This window comes from Globicephala melas, chromosome 14, assembly GCF_963455315.2.
Source record: "Globicephala melas chromosome 14, mGloMel1.2, whole genome shotgun sequence".
NCBI classification, from domain to species: domain Eukaryota; kingdom Metazoa; phylum Chordata; class Mammalia; order Artiodactyla; family Delphinidae; genus Globicephala; species Globicephala melas.
The window spans coordinates 5,501,091-5,524,034 of NC_083327.1; the positions used below are offsets into that span (position 1 = coordinate 5,501,091).

Consider the following 22,944-nt stretch of genomic DNA (forward strand, 5'->3'; position numbering starts at 1 on the left):
ACTGGATTCTCCATGTAAGGGTCTTTTTGTGATTCTCGATTCTGACTCCCTGAGCAAGACAGACCAGCCTGGGGGTACTGGAGCCCGTGTCTTGCCCTGCATATTTATCACCCACAAATCATCTGTTATAAATATACCTCAGCCAGATCATCATCAGGCCAGCTCCGTAGCCCGCAATTTATGAAGGTTATAGGAAACAGTGTGAAGGGTGAAGTGCTTTATTAAGGGTGGCTTTCTCCCTAACCCAATCCTGCATTCCTCTTGAATATAAATGACTCTGAGAGTGTGTGCTCCTTTCCCTGCAGGATTAAGGCTTTTTAAATTGTCCCTTTTGGCTGTTATTCTTATGTCACTGTCATGAGACACACAAGATTTTTAAAGAAACATCTAAATCAGTGTTCAAAGATAATGTGAGAAACCCCTAGATGCAAAGTAGAAGTATTTCTAAACCTCACACTGGTTCTTTTTTATGTACAAAGCATGCAAACCATTCTCCTTTTCTCCATTTTTTTTGCATGTCATTAGTCTCTTTATTTTTGCTTCTGGCAAAAATAACAGAATTGACCAAAATGTCTTGCAAATATCATAATCACAATCTCTGTGGAAGTTGAAATAAATGAAATGTGTTTCTTCTTTCTGTCGCTGAATGTTGTTTGTGTTTTTTTTTTTAAGTGTTTGCTGAAGACACAATGTTTTGGATTACGCCCTGGACATAAAGCTTATTTTCCTTTCGCATTCTCTTAAATGAATAAAAAATACTGTAATGAACCAAAAACGACACAAAACCAAAACGCCACCCAGGCGGCTCTCTCAGCAGTGAATTCTCCTGGAACATGGTTAAAGCCTGCTGGATGGGGAATGCTTAACTGTTTCCCTTACAGAGTGTTATTCTGAACACCTGTCCCAGAAGAAAAAGACTTAAAGAGGGTCACCCTATTAATATGTATTGAGCAGTAAAGGGCCAATTTTAATATTTCAAACAACTCCTGTGAATAGAAGATCACTGTAGCGCACCTCCCTGATGCACTACAATCCTCTTTTAAAATGATGTTCTTGGCTATCCAATCGCCCCAGGCGTGAGGAACAACAAGAGGAAGAAAAAATGCAGAAAAAGTACGGAGAGAAAATGGTGGGAATTTGTTTTATTCAACTTCACCTGTCGCTCAAGCAACTCGCCCATAGGAAGACTCCACACTTTATATGAATTACCTAGTGTGGTCTCTTCCCACCACTTCAACGCACTATTTTAGCACCTGTTTTGCAAACCACCGACTGCGTTTACAAGTAGAGGCATAATCGGTAGGAGAATGACCTTTTGCAGCACGTACTGTAATCTAATTCATCAAATACCTGTCAGCCAACTGTCCAGAAAGCAAGAAAATCGAGGTGGGGAGAGGTGGAAATTTATCCCCCTTTCCCTGATAAATCGAGAATCTGGTCATTTCTCCTCCTCCTTTCCCTCCTTCCTTCCCATCTGCGTCCCCAAACTGTTACTAGGGAAACTCGAAAAAAGAATCGGAAACATTAGGAAAACAAAAGTTTAGACCCCATAACCACGATCCCATTGCCATGCAGAAAGCAACGCACACGCCCAACCTCGGTCGCCGCTATCAGCCAGAGCAAGTAAGATGTTAATTGCAGCCTCGCTGAGAAAAACTAGGATTGTTCCACCCGGGAACGCAAGTAGTTCGAAGGCCGAGACCGGCCCCCTCCGCGGCGGGCAATCCATCCCTCCGAATCCCGGTGCGGAAATGAGCGCTGCGACAGGTCGGCGCTGAAAGAAAGAAAGAAAGACGATCAAGTGCGGCATTTACTCCCCAGCCCCGGGAGTCGCCTTCCCGTCCTCCGCAACCCCCCTGGCCTCGCCTCCCCGGGAGTTTCTCTGACGGCCGGTCGCCGTCGGCAGCGGCGCTGGGAACTGAGGAGGCACAGACCTCCCAGGCGCAGAAAGCACCGCTCCCAGGACGTGCTGGGCTCGGAGCAGCCGTGACGTGCAGGCGCACCGCGGCCCGGACTGGAGCTCCTCCCGTCGCCCTCCCGCGCCGCTCCCTCCACGCCCCGCCAGGGCCCAGGCGGAGCTCTGCGAGGCGCCGCGGCCGCGCTGCGCTCGCGGACCCCAGGCGGCCGCCGGGCTCACCGCGCTGCATGCGCGCGCCCACGAGCACGCGGGGCCCGGCGCGCGCCTCGGGGCCGCGCGCCCCCTCCCTCGCGCGCCCGGGTAGAGCGAGCGCCGCGCGCCGCGCGCACACCCGAGACAGAGCTTTACTATCTCGCTCCCTCCCGCGCCTCCCTCCTCGCCCGGCGTTCAAACAGCTTTCCGACATCACCAGTCGCGGATTTTTTTCCCCTCTCCTTAGTCGCCGTCAGTCCATCAGTACCTGCGGTGGGGGGGAGGGGGGAGGAGGAGGCGGGAGGAGAGCGGAAAGAGGAGAAAGCATGAGCTCCAGCCTTCCGAGGCGACCACGAACACTCCCGTAATAAACCCACCGCCCCCAACAAATCTGCCTTAGCAGCCGCCGCCGCTTCTCGTCTCAGCGCTTTCTCGGCTTCTTGGCTGACCGGTTTACTGGGGGGTAGATTTGGAAAAGCAAATCCTCGCTCTTAAGCCACTTGCATTTTTTTTTTTTTTTTGATTCCTTAGTGTCTGTCTTCGGGGGGCTCCCCCCGCCCCCGCCTGGGTTGGAGGTTGGATTCACTTGGCTACGGCTTAGGCTCCGGGGTCCTGGGGGCTTTTTTCTCCCACCCTTCCACTCTTTGATTCTTACCCCCCGCCCCACATCTTTTGCTCCTCTTATGAGTGCGTTAGAAAAAAATCAATCCTGATTTTTGAAGCTCAGCCGGGGAAAATGGGCAACGGTGCTTGGGACCGAAGGGGAGTCTCTCCGTCACTGTTGCTGGGACGCGTGCCTGTGCTGGTGTCTTAGAGCAAGAGCCTCCCTGAGCTTTCGGAGTGGAAGGTAAGGACGGGGGTCCGGGGGTCACCTTCCCTCTGCCGGGGGCGCCACCGAGGAGCTTTCCGCCGGGTGTTTGCGGAGGGAAGACCTGCAAAGGCCAGGCTGTTGCTGGCGGATGGAGAGGCTGCGAGCAAACCCGACTGCCTGCATTTACTTAAACGCCGCAGTTGAAAAGTTGGGGAAGTCTGGTTTTCCAGAGATGTGCTGGGTTGGAAGGAATCGGCAGGGAGACCTACAAAACCTGACAGTTGTGTGTGATTGGGGTAATTTGATGGGGAGAAATTTCAGGTTAAAAGGAAGTTAAGATAAGGGGAGGCCGTGGGTCTTTCATTGGGGAAAAAAAAATTCAGTGGAGTGATGGCGCCGTCTATGTTCGACTGAAAAGTGTCATCCAGAGAATCAGTTTTGAGGAGAGCTAAACTAAACGCCGCTTTGCCTCTCAGCAGGAAACAAGCAAATAAATAAATAAATGCCACATCCTTGAAACCTCGGGGGCCGGGCCCTTCGACACCCGCACCCTCGTCTTTCTTTCTTAAAGGGAGAAATACAGTTGTTTGAAGTGGCCCTGCAGGCGGGGGCTGGCGAGGGCTGGGGGTGGTGGCAGCGACAGTTCAGTGATTCATCTGTGATTAGTTAGAATTAAAGGAGACTCCGTACACCAAGGCTGAATGATTAAAATAAAGAGCATTACGTTGAGGGGGCTTTCTTGAGCCGGCTTGAAAGCGAAATCAGAGCCATTTCCTCACTCTTTCTAATCCTTGATGAGCACAGAAATGCAGACTTGCACCGTCAAATAGATGGAAGAAAAAGTACCGGATTTCATTAGGAAAAGAAATAGACCCCTTTTTGAGTTGGCGATTATAAAATGAAGCCCCCTTTCATGGATGGAATTCCTAATTTAGACACTTATTGTCACATTGGCTCTCAACGCCTACACTCTATCCTGAAGAACACTGCGCAGACCTGCATTGCCTGCAAAGTGCTACAGCAAAAAAAAAAAAAAAAAAAAGAGAGAGAAAAAAAAGGAAAATTCCTTCCAGAATTTCCTATAACTTTCCCTATTTTTTAACCTTTACATGCTCATTGGCTTCATTTTCTCAAGAAGAAAATACATTATTCATTGAACTGTATTTTTGAATTAGGAAAACACTGTTTTGATAGTCCCCGCAATTCTGATGTTATTTTAAACTGCTGCTATATGGAGATTTTAGAGTTGGGGTTGTTTTTGCTTATATCAAAACTTAGAATTTGTATTATGAACTGGGGAATGCAGATCTGTCTTCAGGGACTTAAGTCACTGCATTTTGTGTGCATGCGTTGGTGTATGTTATGCAACGGGAAGGAAGAGGGTTTCTATCCTTTGGTTCAGAGAGGACCCAGGCAAAGACATGAAAACTCTTAATTATCTATATGTCTGTGTGTCTGTCTCTGTTTACAGAACAGTGGAAGAGACTGCAGCCTAAAGACTTTTAAAATTAACTTGGCATCACTTAGCTCAAAAGCTAAGCAAAAAAAAAAAAAAAAAGCAGTGTCATTTATTCTAAGAAATAACTTCTTAAAGGTTACAGCTGAAAAATATTCAAGTTACTTTTGGATGACAACTTACAGAGGTAAATATAACCAAGGATTACTGTATTATGCAAGGCCAGGTTAAAAAAATAGAGAAAAAAAGAGCTTTGAAGCTGTTATTGGAGAGGGAACAATTCAATAGTTGAAATCGGCTAGGAAAGACAAAGCTAATATCTTTTATGAACCATGTGTAAATCTTAAATACCAGTAGATAACTCTAGATAAAATAGCCCTATTAAAAAAAATAATAAAGCTGAAACCAACTCAGTTACTGTGGTTCTGGGATTTTTCACGGACATCGCCTTTGGATACAGATATTAATATAGTGGTCTACTTTATATATCCCAAGAGGGCATGTCACATTGAAATGACTGCCTTCTCAATGATAATGTCCAAAAGCAGGTCTTCCCTATGTATCTGCCCTTTCTTGGATGATGGTTTACAAATTCTGTTAATCCACACGAATACCTGTATTTTTGCACAGGAATTTCCCACCAGTTCACCCAGTGGCCCCTGCGAAGACGATTTGGGTGATGATGTTTCAGCTGCAACAAATTATCATTTGTGCTTTTAAAATTGAGGCTATCATGGATCATAATTGCTTTTCACATTTAAAAGAAAAAAAATAATATGCCGATAGCTGTTCTCCGATTATCAGATTAGATTTTGTGTGGTGTTGTTTACTGCAGGCAGAGGGCTAAGGGGGGAGAAAAGGTTTGTATAGGCTGCTTAAAAATATCTCAAAAATTAACATTTAGGCTGTTACATTAAAAAAACAAAAATTTCCTCTTCTTTCAATAGAATCACCACGCACTTGAAGGAAATCTTGGTAGATAAATTAAGAGCATTCCTATTAATAATCTATTGAATATTATTCTTATATTGAATGTAGGGAATTTGGCCACTGTGAATGACCACGTGAGGGCGCTGTTCACACAGCAACAGATAATTTTCGTGCGTTATAAAATAAAAATTACCTGCCCTTCTTTTAAAAAGGGTTTTTTACTGAAATCTTGAAAACAGCTGGCTGTGATATTGAAAGGAGTTTCTTTTTTTCGATGCGCGTAGACTCCTACTTGCATTTTTCTTTCATTGCCATCTTTACAGGCCAAATGACATAGGATGAAGGCTGTTCGTAACCTGCTGATTTATATATTTTCCACCTATCTCCTGGTTATGTTTGGATTTAATGCTGCCCAAGACTTCTGGTGTTCAACTTTGGTGAAAGGAGTCATTTATGGATCGTATTCTGTAAGTGAAATGTTTCCCAAAAACTTTACAAACTGCACTTGGACGCTGGAAAATCCAGATCCAACCAAATATAGCATTTACCTGAAATTTTCCAAAAAGGACCTTAGCTGCTCTAACTTTTCCCTCTTGGCTTATCAGTTTGATCATTTTTCCCATGAAAAAATCAAGGATCTTTTAAGAAAGAATCATTCTATAATGCAACTCTGCGAATCCAAGAATGCTTTCGTTTTTCTACAGTATGATAAAAATTTTATTCAAATACGTCGGGTCTTTCCAACCGATTTCCCAGGATTACAGAAAAAAGGGGAAGAAGATCAGAAATCTTTTTTTGAGTTTTTGGTATTGAACAAGGTGAGCCCAAGCCAGTTTGGTTGCCACGTATTATGCACTTGGTTGGAGAGCTGCTTGAAATCAGAAAATGGGAGAACAGAGACCTGCGGGATCATGTATACAAAATGCACCTGCCCTCAGCACTTGGGAGAGTGGGGAATCGACGACCAGTCGCTGGTTTTGTTAAATAACGTGGTGTTACCCCTGAATGAGCAGACCGAGGGCTGCCTGACCCAAGAGCTGCAGACCACCCAGGTCTGCAATCTTACCAGGGAGGCCAAGCGACCGCCCAAAGAAGGTAAGCGCCGGCCGAGAGGGGGAGCTGGGCGGGGAGTGGTGCCGGGGGATGGAGTTAAAACGTGCTGTGTCACACACCGGCCCAACCCTTGCCCCTTTCCTCTGTCACCCTTGGATTGATTTGACTTGTGATCTTCCTAAAGCTAGTTTTACGTTTCAAGATTTGAGAGATGGGGCGGGGAGGATGGGATAGCGCTCAGCAACCTGACGCCCGGTGCGAGTGGCATGTTCAGGGGAAATGAGATGCTAAAACGTGGAGCCAGTTTGCGCTGGAGGTCGGTGAGGAGGGATGGGTGGAGGGCGCTTTATTAGGCTGCAGCCCCTCTGGGAGACGGACACACACACACACACACACACACACACACACACACACACACACACACCTGTGAATGGATCTGTAGACTTCTCCCTTCGCCTCCGGCCCACCCTCCCTTCCGTGACCCCTTTCCAGGTTGGAACTTGGGGCTTCGTGACCGAAAGGTGACACAAACTCAGTGGCAAGTCTGTGTGGACCAAATGACTTGGCGACACAGGAGGGCGAGGGTGCCCCTCCTCCCCAGGCCTGGGAAGGAGCCCACGTGCCGGGTTTTTCGTCCAGGGAAGCCCACTGGGGGTTCAGACTCGGGTCTCCGGGCAGTGAAGTCACGTGGCAGGGGGAGGGGGCGGAATTAACACAGGCGGGTCCTGCCAGACCTGGTATCCCTTTCGCGGGTACCCACGAGGAACGGGAGCTCCTCAGAGCCGAGCTAGATGCAAAAACAGTGCAACAGGAAGGAGAGATGCAGAGGAAGGAGAGAAAGTACAGGAGTGATTTACAGCTTTCACCCAGACTCTGGAGGGGGAGCTGCCCCGGGATCTGAGACAGTGGATTATGTTTAATAAGGCAAAAAAGCTGACACATTTTGAGAGAAAATGACTTTCCGGTTTGGAAGGTTAGGGCATGCGTTCCATTCGTTTGAGGGCACTGCTGGTACATAGTCGCTTCTGCTCCCCAGCCCTGCACCCAGAGAGTGTGTTGAATTTTTATGCAGGAAGTGTTTTCCGATCGCCACAAAGATCCCTGTCTGTGGAAAGGCACAGCCAAGCTCCAGTCCCTCTTTCCTCCCCTCTCCCAACAGAAGTTGTCTTTGTGGCCAATATAAAATTGACACGTTGTTGGAGAATTTTCTTTAAGGGTAGCCAAGGTTTTGTAAGGGGCAGGGGGTGGGGAAAGAGAGAGAAAAGGGCTTAACCAGCGAAAAGCGGTGATTTTTCTTCTGAAAGCATTTTGGGGGATGGGAGTTACGGAAGAGCCATGGCACAAGGGGCAAAGAAGCCTTAGAAAATAAATGCAGACTAATGGCACTGGGAAAGGGGTGAAAAACCTTTAAGATTTCTACAGGTCAGTGTCTCCCTAACAGCTGTGACTGAAGAAAGCAAAGTGGTTTTAAATTACAGGAGTTCTTTTCTCCAGTATAAATCCCAAAGAAGCACTTGCAACTGCAGGGATGGTATTTAACACCATTTAAAACCAATTAATGTCCCCTAGAATGAGAAGCTACAGTACGCCAGGAAAGCGTGATGTTACAAGCTGGCTAATAAGACAATTAACACCAGAAACTAGTTTTTGCTCGTTTGTTTTATTGCTGTTCCAATAAAATTGAGAAAATCTGTATCTTCAGTAGTTAAAATTTTATCATCAAATTGACTGCAGATGACAGTGGAAAGAGAATCCAGGTGTACAACCCTTTTTTGTGAATGGTGACAAGTGACAAAAAACAAAGTCGTGTGCACACTAAGCATGATTTTCAGAGATTTTGCTGGTCATGATCATGAGATGTGGGTTAGGACAATGCTGGAATTTATAGAATTTGGACTAGATGGCCATTCGTTTTAGTATACGACGAAGAATAAGAGTGATTTTAGACATTAGATGTTTAAATCATGGGGGAGAACGTACATTTCTTTTGGCTAATTAGCTGGCGAAATGAGAACGAAATACCTCCACAGACCATTCAAAGATTGTATTAAAATTGTTAGCACGTTAATAGAACTGACAAGGAAAAGTTTATGTAATGGGGAAGAATATATGCTGTAACAGTAAAATTGCACAGCCTATAGTCTCTGTATTCTACATTTGTGCTCTTGAATTGTTTAGGTGTTCTGAGTCAGAAAGGTAACGATAAGTAATTCCTGATGACATAATTGTAGCTGATGCATTTATAAGTAAGTCTTATAAAATATGTGTATAGCACTCTTTCCCTCATTCAAAGAAGACCTTTTAGGCTAAGCTGCATTGTAGGGAAGGACTGTGAAAATCTGCAGATGCGTAATTTAGTCAAATTTATGCAAAGTACATTACATCTTAAATAGTTGATATAAACGATATGTAAAATCTTATGAAAGAATTATTTAATACTATTTCAAGTACACTACCACGTAATGATATTCACAGGGCTTGAGGGCTATATGTAATAATTACATATAGTTGTGCTACTCATATCTAATTTTATTACAAAATGTCTTTACTTTATTTGGTTAACATGTAATCCCAACTTCTAAAATGGGGTTTTAAAAATTCCACTTATATTTTATAGTACTTTATGATTTCTATTTTCTATGAAAAATAAACCATCCTGTAAATCATCAGGGGAATATATACAAAATTATTCTCCATGGTTTTTGACTCCCATTTTATTCACTGTAATAAGTACTGACTCAGAAGCTTAGAGTAGACATATTTTGATGCTTATTATATCATAGAGGTGGCACAAAGTTGACAGAAGGGTCTTTACACTCAGTAAACGCAGCTTCAGAATTTTTTTACGTGATGCTGTTAGTGATGGCAAAGGTATACTAAATACTGAATATTTTGGAATATGTGTCCACTGGAATTATCATATTTAGTTAGTATTTGAGGAAACTATGGGCTCCCAGCAATGGGATATTGATAGGATTTCTACTAAGATATTTGTTAATAATACATTCATGTACTTAAGAATTTCATAGCCAGAAAATAATAAGATGACTGTCACTGTTTGAAGTGACAACACCAACAATGACAAATTTTATCTTGAATACATTATAAAAGTAAATTACTGAATGATGCTTCATTAAAGTGTGAGATTTTAGTGTATTTCAGTGTCTTCCTATTTAAGATTGTATTTGACATATTTGAGGGTGCCATGTGATTATAGAAACTTTGTTGTCATTTCCCAATTTTTACGTGAAGTTTTGAAAACCAAGTAAATCAACAAAGTGAAGCCTTTTAAAAATAATGTTGTCTTATTTCAGGCAGTTGTTTTAAAAAAGCTGTCTACATACAGTGTATATAACCATTTTTAAAAGAAAACTCCAATAACGTTGCTATTTACCTGGTTTTCAGATATGAGTATGGGGCAAGACTGACATTGATTCATGAGGTCTTTAATATGTTTCGTAGGACTCTTACCAAAGATGATTCTGGACTATCTAGCTAAAATATAAAAGGTGATGTATGATCTTATTTCTTCGTACTTCACTTGAAATAAGTAATTTAAACAGTTTGGAGAGAAAAATTCCACACCAGCATATCTAAATCACATAATAAGCCTTAATGGAACCTTTGTTTCCTGCTTACATCAATGGAGCTACTTATGTGAAGGGAGATTGGGATCCCTGTATAGATTCCAGGAAATCTGAACACACACACTTATTTGTCTTTTCATTCTGCCTCTGCTAATCCTTGGTAATCAGCCGCCCAAGGGAAGTCTCATCATGTGCCTGTGTGAAATCTAGCCTGTGTTTGTGTGTGCATTTGCATGTCTAGAGCGATTTGTGTGTTTCATTTTAAGTGTTTTCATTTCTTTCTACCTTTGCTGTTTTTGTCCTCAGTACTGCTTCAGCCACCTTTCCCCTTCCTCTTTCCCCTCCTTTGATCTTACTTCCTTTGTAAATGCGGTGATCCCACACTCTTTATCAGAATGTAGAAAGATCTACTGAGTATGTTGTATGTGACAGTTTGCCCTGCCCCTTGCCTGGACCCACAGCCCTTTGAACATACTGTGCTTCTGTTCTAGCGCATGTTTCCATTTCTTTTTCCATCTTCCTCTACTAGTCTTGCGAGTTCTTCAAGTGTACGGACTTGGTCTTCCAGTAGTCTAGCACAGTCTAAACAGACCTTCAATAAATATTGGTTGAAACGAATGTTAAATGAACAAAACAAAACAACTCAATAGGAAACATAGCAATAAATTGAGATGGCTACCATTTATAGCATTTCCAGTTCCATTAATGTATGATTTATATAACAATACCTTATCTCAAGGTATTATTTAATAACATTTTTAAAAGAACAAGAAGAATGGAGTCATTGAGAAATAGTCTTAATTACCTATGTGTTTATTTTAATAGATTAGATTAATGATAAATAAAACTTTCTATACACAGCTGTCTGCAAAAACAGGGGTAAGAAAATTTGCCAAATTTCTATCTGTTTAATTGCCTTCATTTCCATCGACACTTCTTTCTTCTGGTTCTAGCATTACTTCTCCAGAAATGACATTTCCCAAATCTTTTCTTCCACAGTTTGAAGAGAAACGTATGCAAACTCTTTCCGAGAAAGAGGAAGAATACTTGCAGGTCAAGCTCAGTGCTTCTGTTACCTACTCCTTTTACTTATGTTGTAATCTATACATATAGTAATAGTATAATATTACTAAAATTGTAGACCTGGCCAAGTAAGATGCCCTAATTTTTACTTTTGCCATTGTAGAATTTTGTCAAACAGTTTAGGAAGTGACTCAGATATATAGTATTAATAAAAATTCCATCATGTGGCAACATTCTTTTCGTAGACAGTAAATTAAAATAGTAACAAGAAAATGTTTGTGTATGCACGTGTGTCAGGCAGGTTTTGTTACTGAGTCCAGACTCGCTCTGCTTGCTGCATGACGGCAATAAATCGGAGACGAGGTGTTGAGACAAGGAATATGACTTTATTCGGAAAGCCGACAGACCAAGAAGATGGCAGACTAAAGTCTCAAAATAACCACCTTATTGGGGTTTGGATGCCAGTTTCTTTTATAGCACAGAGAGGGGGAGGAGATGAGGAAGTAAAGTAAAAAGGCCATAAGTCTTGCAAATATCCCCTGGAACGGCCAGCCTCGAGGAAGGGAGGTGCTAATTTCTTCTTTCTTGCAGCCATCCACAGGTGGACAGTGTCAGGATGCTTCCCTGAACAAAGGCACTTTGGTTTAACATTCAGGCAGAGGGGCAGGGTTCCCTGAGGCAGGCCATTATGTATAGACGGTGTCCTTTTAGAGAACAAAAGCAGCAAAGGAAAGCAAAGGTTAAAGTAAAAGAAACAGATCCAACATGGAGTCAGTTTTGGTTCTTCCCCGTTACAGTTTTACTGGTGGCTGTAGATAAATGTGCCGTAGATTGGTTTTCTTCAAAATTGAGATGGGAATTTTACTTTACTTAGAATCTAGCTTCATGCATTCCTATGCTTCATTTCCTAATAGAAGTGATTTTATTGTTAAACGGAATACTTTTATAGAATATAGGTTTCTTTAGAGTCACTTTGATGTGTATTTCCTGTAAAAGTCATCTGGCCCTTGGATCGAAAATCAATGTTTGTTCAAAAATCAGCCTTTCTTACTTTTTCAAAATACCACGAGCTGGGTTTAAAGATTCTGAACAGAGAGAGCCAGTTTTAAACCTGTATGTCCACCTCAGAACTGTGTTCTGCTGTGTCAACTACTTCCCTTCTTGGGTTGCTAGTAATGCTTATTCCTCAGGGTACAGAAGAACAGGATATGACATTATGTAGTAATAAAAACAAAATGAATAAAATTAATGGCTTGGAATATTTTAGTTCCTGTCAGCCCTGTGGAAATGTCTTACTAATTCAATTAACTAATACAAATCAGAGAGGTGTGTTCAGTTTTTCTAACTGTGGTCACTTCATTGAAATGAAAGGTGTATTTTGGTGTAAGATGCACTTGGGCCCTGAGAGTGACTCAGCCACCTCGTAGCATCTTTGACAAGAGACTGTGCTTACTGAGCTTGACTCAGCAATCTATACTGTAGTGGCGTGTTGTATTAAATGAGATTGCACATGAAAGACACTTAGTCAAATGCTCGAGTTATATTAGGCCCTCAATTCAGTTTTTGAAACCTCTTTTTTATTATCTTTTAGCTACAAATGATGGAGGATTGATAATATAATGAAGTAGGTTGCCATTTAATTATTTGAACTTTTTTAGGAATTTAGGGCATTTAACAAAGGGTCATTAAACATCTTGAAGTTATGTCTGTTTTGTATTATATAAAGAAAAGGTCCCGGGCTTCCCTGGTGGCGCAGTGGTTGAGAGTCCGCCTGCCGATGTGGGGGACACGGGTTTGTGCCCTGGTCTGGGAAGATACCACATGCCGCGGAGCGGCTGGGCCCGTGAGCCATGGCCGCTGAGCCTGTGCGTCCGGAGCCTGTGCCCCGCAACAGGAGAGGCCACAACAGTGAGAGGCCAGCGTACCGCAAAAAAAAAAAAAGAAAAAGAAAAGAAAAGGTCCCATTTCAATACCTTTGTGCTGATGGTGGCATGACTAATACATCAAATAGACCAAGCTAGTGCTGCGAGACATCCCAGGGCTAGGAAGCTGTCCTTTGGATATCATTGCTGATCCTTTGTAAAAGTCTGTAAAATTTAAATGTAAATTAAACAGTTTCCAAGTATTTTACTCTGCTGCATTATGCAAAGTTAAGTTCATGTTTTGAGATCTGTTTTGTAAAGGAATTATCTTGAAACATTAAGCCTATATTAAATCATTTGGAAAAAAGTAGAACTTTTTTTGGCATTTTTTTTCCCTCTGAATTATGATCAGTTGTTATAGGCCAATGAGCCCTAAGAGTCCCCCAAAGGCTTGCATATTCAGGTATTGAAAAGAAGATTTAAAAATTTTGTTACTACTCATTTGCAGCTTCTGGTATTTTCTTAAAGCAGAATTACAGAATGCCATCTATAAGACTCCATAAAATGCTAACTGTTGTATGTTCAATTAAATGCTAAATGCTGTATGTTCAATTATCTTTCAACTGTCATTCAGGAATTTTGCTCACATGCAGAGAATGACCAGCTACATATCTGATAAAGGTTAATAATAATTAACCTTTATAATAATAAAGTAATATATTATATTATTTATTATTATAAATATATTTATAATATATTATAAATATATTTATAATATATTATAAATAGAAAAGTGATATATTTATTATATAATTATTTTTATTATAGATATAATATATTTATATTAAATAATAATAAGTAATATATTTCTAATTTGCAAAGAAAGTGCAATTAAGTAACAAATGCATAGTAAATACATTAGTATTTACTAATGTATTTGAGAGCTATTTCTCTCAAAACTAATTCCCTGAATAGGTGTCTTTTCTGAAATCCGACATGTTTGCTGATGTGCATTTTCGCATTTTCCTCATAACCAACCCCTTACGACAGCGGTCCCCAACCTTGTTGGCACCAGGGACAGGTTTCGTGGCAGACAGTCTTTCCACGGTCGGGGCTGGGGGAAGGTATGGTTCAGGCAGTAATGCAAGCGATGGGGTTCGCTCGCTGGCCGGCCACTCGCCTCCTGCTGTGCGGCCCACTAACTAACAGGCCTCTGACCGGCACCTGTCCTCGGCCCGGGCGTTGGGGACCCCTGCCTTATGACACATTCCTTATGATTGGAACATGTTGTAAAATACGAAGGCCAAATGGTTACTCTTTGGTTTCTGCCATGTTAAGTGAACTAATTTAGCTGCTAACCTAATCTTGGCTATAATAGTCTCAAATTATTTGTTCTAGATAACAAGTTTCTTTGGAGACAGAGTTGTTTGGGAAAACTGAGCAAATGGGTGCATGGATAAGACATTGGAACACTGATGGAACCAGATTACAATGTTGAGAATGCAGTTTACACGCACTTAGACATAATCCAAAGCATTAAAACAGTTGTGGAATCAACCAGAGAAAGTTACCTTGGTGAATTACTTTTTAGCAATAAATATGTTAAGGTGATCGAAATGTCACAGAAATATTTGCTCTCCTGGGTAGTTCATCTTGGGTGAATGGTTTAGAGTATTTATTTCATGACATTTCTACTGGTGTTCCTCCATTTTAAAATAATGTTTAAACATTTGATAAAATTTAAAAATTTATTTAAAAATTAAGTTCTATGCTTGCATATATAAATAAGGATAATTTGTTCTCTAATAAACTATTTTTAAAGAGAAGCTTCATCTACATATCGCTCTTAAGAAAATAAAGACGTAAAGTGGTTTAGTAAACGTTTTATAAATTAAAAGAGTATAATGAAACCTGCCGTTGAGAAAGTGCTTTCCAGTTTACAAAGTCTGTGGCACAAATTGTTGTACTTAGGCAGTAACTGTGTGAGACACCTGTTATCAACATGGGCTGCTTATACCCTGAAGACCGACCATGGCTTTCCTTTCTTTAAAAATTTTAATACAAATTGGTTCAAATGAAAAACTACAGAATTTCAAAGCTGTGAGTTTTCTCACTGTTTCTGGAACACTTGAATCTGAATCACAAATTCTCAGATTCATAAGGGGCTTTAGGCATTAGCTTAGGCCAAATCTTACCTAATTAAAGCAATCCCAATCTGCAGATGTATCATGGGAACATTATTTCAGCTGAACATAAGTGTTCTTGGAGTTTATATTTAATGCCATTTCTATAATGTAAAAGAGACACAGTCATTTAGGATGGTGGGATAGTTCTAATTATTTTAAAAAAATTACCTGGTATCCAGCCAAGACAATAATCAGAGTATACTTTGCTAGACTACTGAATACAGACTAGTCTGTACAAATCAGAGCTTTCATTCATTGGATTTTTTTTTTGTCCTATATTATTTAAACAAATGTGATGCAGGTCTCAAAAAACGATTGATTTTCAGTCTAAGCTCATTAAATTTAAAGAGAAATGTGTTTCAAGTGCAGAGTCTGTCCAGATTTAGGAAAATGATTTATCAAGGTCTGTCTTGGATTTTCATTTCATTATTTCTCTAGGGCAATCTGTGTTTTAAAGAAATAACAGGTCACATTTTTTTTGTTGTCCCATGGTGCACTGAGAAATACTGCTGTAGGTTGGGGCAGTGAGGTCAGGGTCCCCTCCCTGTACTGAAGGTCACGGCTCCTGTGGGGTGTCCTTCCCCTGGGCTCTCTGGAGACCCCTCTCTCCTCTCACTCCTGAGGCCTGCCTGCCCCCTGATTCTCACCCCGGGACTGTACTCTTGTCTCCTTGGTTTCTCCAGCCTCTATCCATGCCTTGTGCTCTTTTCAAATTACTGAACTTGAGGACACTGTCTGTTTCTTACTAGGATCCTGACTGGTACAGGGGTGTATGATTTTGGTGGTGAGGTGATTTCTAATTACTTTGGGATTGGTCTGAAATCAGCATTTTAAGTTTTGATCTTTTGATCCTTCCTTTTAATGTGCTAAAGGTCTTATGTAATGATTAGCCCTTTTGGAGATTGGCATATGGGTCAGCCCTATTAAATAAATAAATACATAATAATAATTTAAAGAATTGAGTTAATGAAAGTGAAAAACAGTCAGTCATTTTTTAAAGCTCAGTTGATGTGGTATTTTTTATACTTGGTCCTAACTCAGGATCAATATGTGTTCATCTTCGTAACTCCATTGAGTTTAGGCCCTCCTCCAAGAGTTCTTCTATATTTACCTGTTGGTTCGTTGATTACATAGCTTGTTTTAAAATCACATAACATGTATACATTCATATACATCTTCCATACAATTTTTCAGTGTTGATGTGACCGCAGAACATTTAAACTGGCCTGGGTATTCAAAGAAAGTTTTGTAAGTTGGTAGTTTCAAGGCTCGCATATAAAACGTAAAAAAATCCTGACAGATTACTATTTAGTTTTAATTTTATATGATTATAATAATGGAAATATAAAATGAAAACAGAATTTCAGTTGCTAATATAAGTATCATTTTGCCTGTTGATTTCACTATACCCCTGAAAGCAAAGACAAAAACAATGAAAAACCCAACAAGACTCACACAAGGCATTTTTTCTTTCGTTTCATTGCAAAAAAAGAAACCAAGGCAGTTAAGTTTGCCCTTATAATTTCATTAAGAAAATTGCAATTTTTAACTCTTAACTGTGTTGGTCTTGAGGTGGCCTTTCACATCAAGGAGGTGTCCTGAGAGGCAAAAAGAAAAGTAACTTCAAAAAAACAAAGGGGCTAACCCTTTTTTTTTTTTCTGACCTTCTGTTTTCTGAATAGGTGGTACATAACAAATATTTATTATACAGTGGATGCTTTTGGAAATATTTCTTCTAACGTTGGCTCATAATAATTGTAATGTGGAAAAGAGGGCACCTTGGGAAGACAGAAATCTGTTTATATAATCTTTCCACATAAATCTGGAAAATTTTCAAAGATCTATTTCTGCACTGTAGGCTGAGAAATTCCAGTTTATTTTGGATTCCCAGAGAGGTCAGCTTCCTTTACAGAAATGTCAGCCTGTGGTCAGCTCTCTGGCTGGCCTTGGTTTTTGTAACTTAAGAGGGCAAACACTGTATATTTTTTAAGTGGTGCCTGAGAAATTAACCAAGTGCAGCTCTTCCATCTGAAGTAAATGCCAGGAAGAACTATTGTTCCATTTGTACAGCATAGAACTTTAATGCCTTCCTTAGCTTGTAATATATTAACAGTCCATTTTCTTAAAAATGTATGGCTTCTTTCTGTTTAGTGGTTTTCCTGGAGTTTTCTGATGACTATATTTTGGTGTTCGGTTGGTGATGAAGGGCATAAATGAGTTCTAGGCAATAATGAATATTACATGTCCTTGCCACTGGTCTCTGCATCCTTAGGCCAGAGAAACCACAGAGGTGGAGCTGACTAGAAGTTAATCCACTAAGTAGCAAGAACTGATTAATGCAAAAGAAATAAGTATGTGTAGGATGTGAATTAATACAGCTTTTTTTTTTTTCCCCTTAGCAGTGGAAACTCTTTTTCTAAATAAACGACAGTATATTAAAAAAAAGATTTTTAAAAATAGAGCTGCGGGCTTCCCTGGTGGCGCAGTGGTTGGGAGTCTGCCTGCCGATGCAGGAGCCGCGGGTTCGTGTCCCGGTCCGGGAGGATCCCACATGCCGCGGAGCAGCTGCGCCCGTGAGCCATGGCCCCTGAGCCTGCCTGTCCAGAGCCTGTGCTCCGCAACGGAAGAGGCCACAACAGTGAGAGGCCTGCGTACCGCAAAAACAAAAAACAAAACAAAACAAAAAAATAGAGCTGCTTTCGTTGAGGTGGACAGGAGGCTCAGAGCCTAGCCTAAAGGGTCTCCAGAGGTGAGACTGCCCCCCTTCTCCTTTCTGTCAAACTTGTGGAATGAGAGACCTGTTCATGACCCATCCCTAGTGCCAGTCCTGTGAACACTTCCCTCGTGGTCTCTCTGGAGTCAGTTCGTCCTGGGGCTGCATGTGGGATTTCAGGATGAACACCCCAATTCTCCATCGTTCTGTCTCGTCATCTGTATTCCAAAGTTCTTCCACCCGGAGTTCCCAAACCTGCAAATACGCTTATCCCGATCATACCTCTTGCTCACAGACTAGAGTTTACCTAGATAAAAATGAATATTGGTTTAGAATCCCCTTGGATCTTTAATTTTAATTGATAAACAGTTAGAAGCCCTAACGTTAAATCTTTATAAATGTACTATATTTTGGTGGTGTTCATTCTGACTCTCTTCCTCAATGTTTTGTTAATCCCCAAACAGTTCAGTTGCAAAAGGTCAAACTTCTTGGAATAAACTAAAGTTATTAGGGCATGACATTTATTTTGAGTTCCTTTGATGGTTCACACGTAATGGATATGCACAACTGAAGCAGGTTATTAAAACAACAACCGAAAGCATGTTAGCGTTGCCATTCCATAGTCATGCGTGGATAGTTGAGGTGTTATTAGTGCTCTTCCAATAGTCCCAGCCTTCCACCATTCTGGGCACAGGTAGGGATTGTTTTCTGGACCAGTTGTGGTTGGATGAGGTCATGTGACCCGCTCTGGCCAATGAGTTGTGAAGAGCAGTGGCACTCCTTACCTCTGAGCTGGGTCATTTCATTGCTGGAGTCAGACCACCAAGGTCTCTTGACCTCTGGCAGGGAGACCTGTGCCAGAGAGAAGGGCCTCCTGTGTCAGCCTGCATCCTTGAATGTGTGAAAGGAGAGGAGCCTCCTCCCCATGCCCTTGCTGATCTGTGATGGTCCTGAAGACTGAGCCAGGAAGGACCTTTTCTGTTTTGAGACACTGGGGATTTGGAGTTTGTCTTTGTTCCTGCAGCCTAACCTAGCATATTCTAGCTGATACAGTGTCCAGTTAGGGAGGACTGGGGCACAGTGGTGCTAATGAGGGCGCTAAAAGGTGAAGAGTTACATTGGTGGTGTGTTCTGTAATTGAGCTGTGATGATGTGGTGACCAGACAGGTCTGTGATGTTTTGCGGAGAGGAACTCACCTACCTGCATTTTCTACAATGTACTCTGGGGTAGCTGAATTTGTACTTATTGTTAGCAACACTCTGGACCTCATTTTAGGTAGTATTTATCAGTATTTACTTGTTTTAGCCTAATTAAAATTAATACTAAATTAACTACAATCAGTGTATGTTTAGATTACAAGAGACCGTTCTTCTGACATATTTTTAAAGTTATTGGGTTTTTCTATATTTTCAACTCACCCAGATTAGAGAGGGTATCATGGTCTCTTGCCGAGTCATGATTGTCAAAGAACTAAGGTGGAAGGGTTCATTTTGGCATGGCAGTTCTTGCTGAAAGGTAGAAACTTGTTCTGATCCCTGTCCTTGATCTTTCCTTCTTTTCTTTATCTTAATTCTTCCTTCCCTCCGTCCCCCTCCTTCCCCTCTTCCTCTTTCTCCTTTCTTACTTGTTTTTTTTTCAGATACATAGGCTATGATTTATATGTGTTTACCTAGATCTCATATTGCAATAATTTGTAGAGAATCTGTTATCAATATACATGTAGGTGTTTGTGGTAAACAAATATTTCTAGGGTAGTTCAAGGGGAGCTTATAATCACTGCTTCATTAATCTTAACAGTTTTCTATAGCGAGGTTAATTATGTAGTAATAATTAACCTCCCGTTTGAGTAGGTAGGCTTTTGCCACATTGAGAAGCCTTGTTCCTTTCCAGGAGAGGTGGGAGGGAACAGTGAGCTGATGTGAACTTTGAACACACCTCTGAGCGTTCCTTAGCAGGAGCGAATGTTGATGGTACATGGGCAAGTTTTGTTACACTGGGCTGAGTCTTGCATTATTTCCCTGCCTCTCCTGTTCTCAAGTTTGGATTATAATATGCTCATTAATTATAAGAGACACACTTCAGGATTCCAACAGGGCTATACAGAACATTGAGCAACTGAGAAATTAAAACAAAAATGAACACAAACACTTTCTCTTTTTTTTTTTCATTTTATATCATGTTCTGAAGAAAATCCAGGTATGCATTGAATTGTCAGTTTCCTTCCCACGTGTTTTATATCTGATCTGTGGGACACACACATACCCAGTCACTTATGCATGAATCTGTGACATTAAATGCTCACAGGTATTGCATGCAATATGATTTGAAAAGATGAACGTTTTTCAATAGTTTGAGAATATATTCGCTGCTAAACTGCATTAATTAACTAAATATTTAATAAATATAAATCTACCTAGAGTGACTTATGAGAAGATCACAAGAATGATGAAGAATAAAGATACCGTTTGCAAGGGAAGCTTTAACATTTATATTGATATGTTTGAAAATGCTCTTGGAGTCCTTTTAACAGATACATTCAGAACAGTATTCTGTGGATCTTCTTGGATATCAGAAATTAAAGTTTTACTTAGGATATAAGAGTAAATCATTTGCCAAGCAAGTTTCTAAAAGTTGAAAATAAATGTCAGTTCAAAAAAGTGAATAATTTAACTTTTCCATTTCTGAAAAATTCATATATATTATGTCATAACAAATTAACACTCTTTCAAATTCTTTTTTTTTTTTTTTTGCGGTACGTGGGCCTCTCACCATTGTGGCCTCTCCCGCTGCGGAGCACAGGCTCCGGACGCGCAGGCTCAGCGGCCACGGCTCACGGGCCCAACCGCTACGCGGCACGTGGGATCTTCCCGGACCGGGGCACGAACCCGTGTCCCCTGCAGTGGCAGGCAGACTCTCAACCACTGCGCCCCTGGGGAAACCGTCACTTTCTCCATTTCTAGCAGAGAACATTATGCATCTCTCTAAACCTCGGTTTCTTGTCAGTGAAGAGGTGATTATTGTAGTGAGGTAATTGAGAGATTGAATGAGGTCATTAGTGTAAAAAGTTAACATGATTCTTGGACTGTGTAGTACAGGCTCAATAAATGTCACCTTTCAGTAATTGGATGACTCTGGAACCCTTTACTGCATGAGATTTCTTTAGGCAACAAATAAAATTTTGATTTGTAATAAAAAAGTAATCAATTTATTTAAATGACCTCAAAGAAAGTAAACTGCCTCCTGGGTCATGTAGTCTGGAGAAATGCACTGCATCTTTCATCCTTTCTTCCCTCTGAAGCCTCACATTCCTGAGAAAAACAGTCTGAGTTAAGGTGCCGTATCTGTTCTCCTTTCCTCGTCATTTCAGAAGTGAATCACTCTGTTCCCAACATCATCGTTTTTCTCTTAAAACAGACTAGCCAGTGATATTCACAGATTGTTTGGCAAAGGGTGATTGCCCCAAATGATGTTCTCCGGAAGACCTGGGGCCCCTCTAATCAGAAAGCTGTGCTGATTGTATTTTGTCCACCTAAGCAACTTCATCTTCTGTGTATTTTCCTGAAAATATTTATGTCCCTTTGGGCTAGTCGTTTCTCCATAACATTATGGTTTAAATGGAGTCACATTTTATTGGTTAAGACAAGTTAAAATCTATATCCTGATTTCTTAGGGTTGGTATACATGTTAAAATGAAGCAAACTGTTAACCTACATCTTGGCCTGCAACAAATCCCTTTTTCCTTCTGAGCAGAGTCAGATCTCCTGGAAAAATAACTTGCTTGCTGCCTGCTTGGTAACATTTATTCTAAGGCTTACTGTAAGAAAATATCAATCAAATATAAATCCATATAATATTTTTCAAAAGATCATACTTTTTTACTTTGGCTTTTCTGAAACTTTTACTTTTGCCATTATAAACAAAAGAATTGGCAACATGGCTTTAGATTTTCTTTAATTCTCTAGAGTCCTTTGTATTTGGAAGAGCACTGAGAAGACTGAATAGCTGCCTTCTGGATGAGATGTGCCTTGACTTCAGGCAGGTCACATCATCCCTCAGAAAGAGTTTCAGTTAGCTCAGTTACAAAAATAAAATTGGGCATCTGAAGCTCATAGGATTGTATGGCAAGTAAAGCTGTACTATATATGAGAGCCATTAAGAAAATGAAGAGGGGCATCCAGAAATATTGTTATTATTGTCATTGACAATATTAACTTGTAAATTTGATTAAGTCTTTTAGTTTAGTTCATTGGCAAGTGTGCATGTGAAATAATGGTCCTGTCCTGTGTTAATAAATATCACAGATTGTTGGTTGGATTGTTGGACTTGGCGTTTTTAGGTAAGACTGATCTGTCCCTAGGAAAACACTGTTCCTTTGTTGTTTTCTTTTTGCTTTTTCCTACGTCAGCAGAAGCTGTGACAGTTTGAGCTGCACATTCAAACCTTTTAGTCTGATTCCCAGCCCTGCCTTCTGCCAACTTTGTGACCTTAGGCAATTTGCTTCGTATCTGTGAATCACATTTTCTTTGTCTGTGAAAGGGAGATCACCTCTATGCCGTTGCTTTTTTTTTTTTTTAATGTAGTCTGTACAAAAACAATATTAAGATTAATGCATGAGAAATGCAGAAGTGGTCGGTTCTCTTAATGCAGTTTTTAAGTAATGGAACACTAAGTTTTTGGCTGCCCATAGTGAATTAAAGTATGACTTCAATTGTGTTCAGCTCTAGCTTTCCTCATCTGTAGATGAAGACCAGAAGTACAATGAATCACTGCATAACAAGCTTCCACTCCATGTCGGTCAGAGAAGCAGTTTGAAAATAAACACATCCTTTCTTCCCTTTTGTGTCTTGGGAAAGTCAAGACTTGGCATTGGAGGAGAATGAGTAGATGAACTCTTGCCCGAAACCTTATCCCAAGTGCCAAAAAACTGTGTGGGAGAAATTGTAATTTTACAGAACTACTTGTTTTCTCTAGGGGACAAAAGCTACATGTAAATAAGCAAGGGTTTCTCTACCCCGTATCAAGTAATTAGAAATTAAACATATTAATGTTTAAGGAATACAAATTAGGTAAATTTTGCATCAGGGTAAATTTTGAAACAGACTAAAATATGGATACATGTGGATAGAGCTTCATAATTTCATGGAGTGTTGTTGTATCAGTCCTGAAAAGACTACAGTTTGGAATCTGTTCTTCTCTATAGGTCATAGGTGGG

General features: G+C 40.7%; 2 protein-coding genes across 4 annotated transcripts in view; one reads left to right on the plus strand and one right to left on the minus strand.

Moving 5' to 3' along the window:
- Positions 1-212: 212 nt before the first annotated feature.
- LOC132593410 (uncharacterized) lies at positions 213-2,324 on the minus strand. Its single transcript, XM_060283961.1, has 2 exons — positions 1,935-2,324; positions 213-1,774 (listed from the first exon to the last, which is right to left on the minus strand). The coding sequence occupies exons 1-2, from the start codon at positions 2,322-2,324 to the stop codon at positions 1,541-1,543; spliced, it is 624 nt and encodes a 207-aa protein (XP_060139944.1). The 3' UTR covers positions 213-1,540.
- A 71-nt stretch (positions 2,325-2,395) lies between these two features.
- The window catches only part of ADGRB3 (adhesion G protein-coupled receptor B3), an 801,091-nt gene continuing 780,542 nt past the window's right edge, over positions 2,396-22,944 (plus strand). For 2 of the 3 annotated variants that reach the window (XM_030859192.2, XM_060283891.1), the window contains exons 1-2: positions 2,396-2,957; positions 5,631-6,402. In XM_030859192.2, the coding sequence (XP_030715052.1) occupies positions 5,646-6,402 (757 nt within the window). In that variant the 5' untranslated portion in view covers positions 2,396-2,957; positions 5,631-5,645. Of the gene's footprint in view, positions 2,958-4,392; positions 4,565-5,630; positions 6,403-22,944 lie in introns of all 3 variants that reach the window. The other variant, XM_030859191.2, reaches the window with a different exon arrangement.